The 4,428-nt window shown below is 48.6% G+C and overlaps 1 protein-coding gene across 1 annotated transcript in view; it reads right to left on the bottom strand.

Annotated features, from left to right (window-relative positions):
• Positions 1-1,846: 1,846 nt before the first annotated feature.
• Positions 1,847-4,428, bottom strand: part of LOC112243700 (xylosyltransferase 2) — a 3,144-nt gene continuing 562 nt past the window's right edge. Inside the window, exons 2-6 of the mRNA XM_042327892.1 lie at positions 3,997-4,197; positions 3,607-3,863; positions 3,192-3,387; positions 2,561-2,894; positions 1,847-2,309 (exon numbers count right to left, since the gene is read on the bottom strand). Of these exons, the coding sequence (XP_042183826.1) occupies positions 1,981-2,309; positions 2,561-2,894; positions 3,192-3,387; positions 3,607-3,863; positions 3,997-4,197 (1,317 nt within the window). The 3' untranslated portion in view covers positions 1,847-1,980. The remainder of the gene's footprint in view (positions 2,310-2,560; positions 2,895-3,191; positions 3,388-3,606; positions 3,864-3,996; positions 4,198-4,428) is intronic.

Below are 4,428 nucleotides of genomic sequence, written 5' to 3'. Positions count from 1 at the left end.
ATAACCTATTCCCTTTACACTAAACGGTGCTCTGCTATTCTTTCTGTTAAATGGAAGCTTCACTGAAGCAAGTGTGCAAGGGAAACAAGGTCACTTGTAAACTCAGTGGCAGAAACTGAAAAAACAATAAAAGTAGGAGTTTCAGCCAGTCTAGTTTTAAAACATTACAATTAAAAACAAAGGAATAGGGTAGGGTTTCAGAATTGTCTAAAAAGGAAATAAGTGCACGTCTTGAAGCTATTCTCCCATTATAAACAGTTCATATTAACAAAGTAAAGGCAGCTTCGATTTCTTAACCAGACCGTGAAATAGTCATGTTGACCCCTCTTGGACGGGAGTTTCATTGTTGTAGAAATGCTTATGGACTACCAGTAACATTAAAGTGGTAGGTAGATGACAGAAGACTCCTCACTTTGTTGGCATACAGAGCATGGACAGTACTGCACTGCATATACACTGATACAGAAGAGGCAGCTAGCCCAGAGCCATGTACTTAGAGAGTTGGGCCAACGAGGTTTCTGCATTATAATGTATTTGCATGACTGTCTAGTATTAGAACAATATTCAATATTCTAAAAGTTTGCCTAACTCTAAATATATGGCTCTAGCTAGGCCTATATAGCATAACTGTGACTAGACCCTTTGAGAAGCGATGTAGTCCACTGTGAATATGATGATGCCACACTGGAGAGCCAGGCCACTGTAGCCTAGAATTATTACCCACATCAGTTAGGCATTTCCTCTGACACACACAACCCCCAGTGGCATTGCTTTGCAGTGATCATGGACAACAAAGACATTTCACATCTCAATGTTCAAGAAACAAAACAAAAATGTAAAACATGATAATGTCACAGTAAACAGAACTCATGAGAGAAGAGGACTCTCTCCCACCTTTAACTTGTCTCCCAGCTGGTAACTCAGAACATTATTATTCTTCCTCCTCCAGTTGAGCTAGCTGGGTCAGATATGTGATAGTGACGCTGCAACGTTCTAGCAGCACTTTTATACAAAAGACATGTAAGTAAGTGAAGAGGATGCCACGTCACCATATTGTGACAACCTCCACCTTGACCTTTTAAGCTCCTAATCCTCCTCGTTGTCATTCTCAAACTACTGATCGACCCTGTCCTGTGTAACCTTAGTCTTACAGTAAAGTGCACTTCCCCAATCTGCTGCTGCTGCTGTTCTGATAATAATAATGCTTGAAAATAAGCATGAAGATACTAGTCCAGAGGACCCACTGCCCTCTGACAACAATACAACACAGCATTTAGCCACTGTCAAAATGTTGGCCACTGCTTTAAATTCCTTAAAGCAGAAGAAAACTGTGCATTGAACAGAGTTCAAACATATGTGGGTGGGGTTCTCCTCTTTCCAAAGTTCTACCCAGACAGATCCTGAATGAAGACATATGCAGACAGATAACATAACAGAAATTGTCCATGTAACGAGAAATTACGTTCAAACACAAAAAAACCTTTGTCTTGCAGTCATGTGCAAATTTCCAGCACGCATCTCCTCTGAAAAGGGCATGTAGCCTCTAAACTGGGAGCATAGCCACTCCTCAGCTTATGTAGAGAGAAGCCGTGTCTATTTATGTGCCTTATGAGTTAGCCTTAGAGACCAGAACCCTCTCCCCTCTTCTCAGGGCTCACACATCCTCCCCTCTTCTCAGGGCTCACACATCCTCCCCTCTTCTCAGGGCTCACACATCCTCCCCTCTTCTCAGGGCTCACACATCCTCCCCTCTTCTCAGGGCTCACACATCCTCCCCTCTTCTCAGGGCTCACACATCCTCCCCTCTTCTCAGGGCTCACACATCCTCCCCTCTTCTCAGGGCTCACACATCCTCCCCTCTTCTCAGGGCTCACACATCCTCCCCTCTTCTCAGGGCTCACACATCCTCCCCTCTTCTCAGGGCTCACATATAATCCCCTCTCCCTCTACTGTAGTCCAGCATGCCTCCTGTCCGGGGGGCTACCTGATCCGGCCATCACCTTTGACAGGGCCAAGTTCTGACTTAGGGTCTGGGGCGAGGGAGCTCCAGGTGGACTTGGTACAGGGGCCCAGGGAAGGGCAGGGGCCCGGGGAAGGCAGGGTGGAGCACAGGTCCCCGGTCACCCAGAAGGCCCCCACAGTGCGGTCCACCCAGGCTTCCAGGGGCTTGCCCACCAGCTGGGCCCTCTGCTGGGCCTCCTGCAGGGCAGGCTCCTGTGGGGGAAGCTTCAGAACAGATCTCAGCTGCTGGAAGCCCTGCTCCAGGTACAGGTTGCCTGGTGGCCCCGCGTGCAGCCAGCTGTCCTCCTCTGGATCAGGTAGGGTAGCAGAGAGAGGAGGAAAGGGAAGGAGAGAGGACTGTTAGGGATCAGTTCGCAACATCCTCATCTGATACATACTGAGAGTCTTCCAGTGACTTGAATACAGAGGCTGGATGGCCACACTGAATCAAACAGAACACCAAAGGGGCAAACTACCCTGAACTACACTCCCCTTGGAACCACTTCACTTTCTGGTAAAAAAGTAATGAACTAGCAGACCCTCAAACCACCAGGCTCACTTTGGCGTAGTGGCTCTCGTCCTTTGAAGGCCAGGGGCATGACGAGGAAGCGAGCCTCGGCCACGCGCTCCCACAGCCTCAGCACCCTGACTGTCCAGGCCCCGGGGCGGAGCGGCCGCTGCAGCGGGGGCTTGTACTGCGTGTACTCTGCGTCCACATCCACACTGATGTCATAAGATGCCGCCACCGTCTGGGCGGGGTCAATCCACACAATGGTGGCAGTGAGGTTGGGCCCCCGAACCCACTTCTGTACCGCCACCGGCTCGTCCAACGGCCCGATCACACCGCCGAAGTTCCGGAAGATTCTCTCCTTGGGGTCCCACTCTGTGCCCACCTGAGCGTGAAACATGAGCACAGACATTTCACATCAATGTGGTAGGGCAGTCTTGTATCCTTGTTGTCCTATTGGTATTCATTTGATTTGATCTGGTATTCTAACCTACTCCTTTGTATCCAACATCTAGTCTACAGTATGTACTGGTATTTCATCATCAAACTAGCGCCACAAACTTGTTCACCCGTAGTCTCAGCCCTTGTCATACACCACTATCTAAACTGCAACAGCCTTGACTGTACACAATACCCATAGAAATAAAGATAGATAGACATATGCATCTCAGGTCCCACCCACCTCCAGGTTCTTGAGCCTCTCAAACTCCCGGAGGTTGTTCTCCAGCTGCATGGTGGCCTGAGGCACGGCCCACACCTCCACTGTTTCCCTGACCCTTGACCCCCCCTTCTGCACCTCCTGACGGACCAAGTAGCCCTGGAAACGCTCGTCGTAGAAATAGAGGTGCACCGACACCGGGTAGCCTATTGGCTCATACCTGCACAAAAGGAAAAAGAGATTTGAATAGACAATATGAGTTGGTCAAATAAATTGAGATATCTTTTTAGTGTGTACATCAATAATTAAACCCAGACTTAAGTTGTCCTTCTTTTGAAGAAATCCATCTATTGAGTATCAACTAGTCTAAGTAATAGTGAAATCTTCCACTCTGAATCTACCATTTGGAAGAATTGTAGCATTCAGGGCAGGGCCTCACCTGCAGGTCTCCAGGCTGGTCTGGCTGCTATCCAGGCTCTTGAGGCCCAGGCGGAAGAAGGAAGAGTAGGCCGTGAGGGCCACGTCACTGAGGGAGCCAACCCCGTCCGCCCGCTCAAACAGGCTCTCCCAATAGGCCTTGATGGCCACTGTCCCTGGGGCGTAGTGTCCATACAGGTGGGTGTCCAGGATGTCTATGGCCTCTTGGTTCACCGTGGACTCAAACTTTCGGGCAAAGAACGTGGGCCGGGTCAGTTGCTGTTTGGGAATGAACACATGAGAATCAAGGTTAAATATTACACTTGTTGACTGAGGAGGAGTGCAGCAGTTAAGGACACTCAATTTGAAGTCTCATGATAGGTACAACAGTGCCCTCTGCTGGCTGGCTGACCTGTATCCTGACGAGGTCCTGTGGTTTGAAGTCGTTGGGAGAGCAGCCGCACCAGTCCACTATGTGTTTGTACTGGCACTTACAGCCCAGCTTCCTGTTCCAGTTGGTAACACGCAGGTTGTTGTCCACCAGAGAGTCACACATGTGACTGTTCCCCAGCACTGTGTGGAAGAAGGACTGGAACAAAGAGGGATTATATTCCTATTTCAAACACCAGGATGTGACATTACTGGAAATAGAATTGCATTTCATCATCTCCACAGGGATTCCTGAACAATGAAGACAATCCAGACATGTTTCAAAACATAAAATCAATACTTTTGACTCTAGTGTACAACATTCAATATTAAGATATGACCTCAACCAACCCACTTTAACTGGCAGTTAAACTCTCTGTGACCCACTCTTCAGTCTAGCACCTCTACTGCCCAG

The sequence above is a fragment of the Oncorhynchus tshawytscha genome, linkage group LG09, assembly GCF_018296145.1.
Source record: "Oncorhynchus tshawytscha isolate Ot180627B linkage group LG09, Otsh_v2.0, whole genome shotgun sequence".
Lineage (NCBI taxonomy): Eukaryota > Metazoa > Chordata > Actinopteri > Salmoniformes > Salmonidae > Oncorhynchus > Oncorhynchus tshawytscha.
This window is presented reverse-complemented; position numbering and strand designations above follow the sequence as displayed.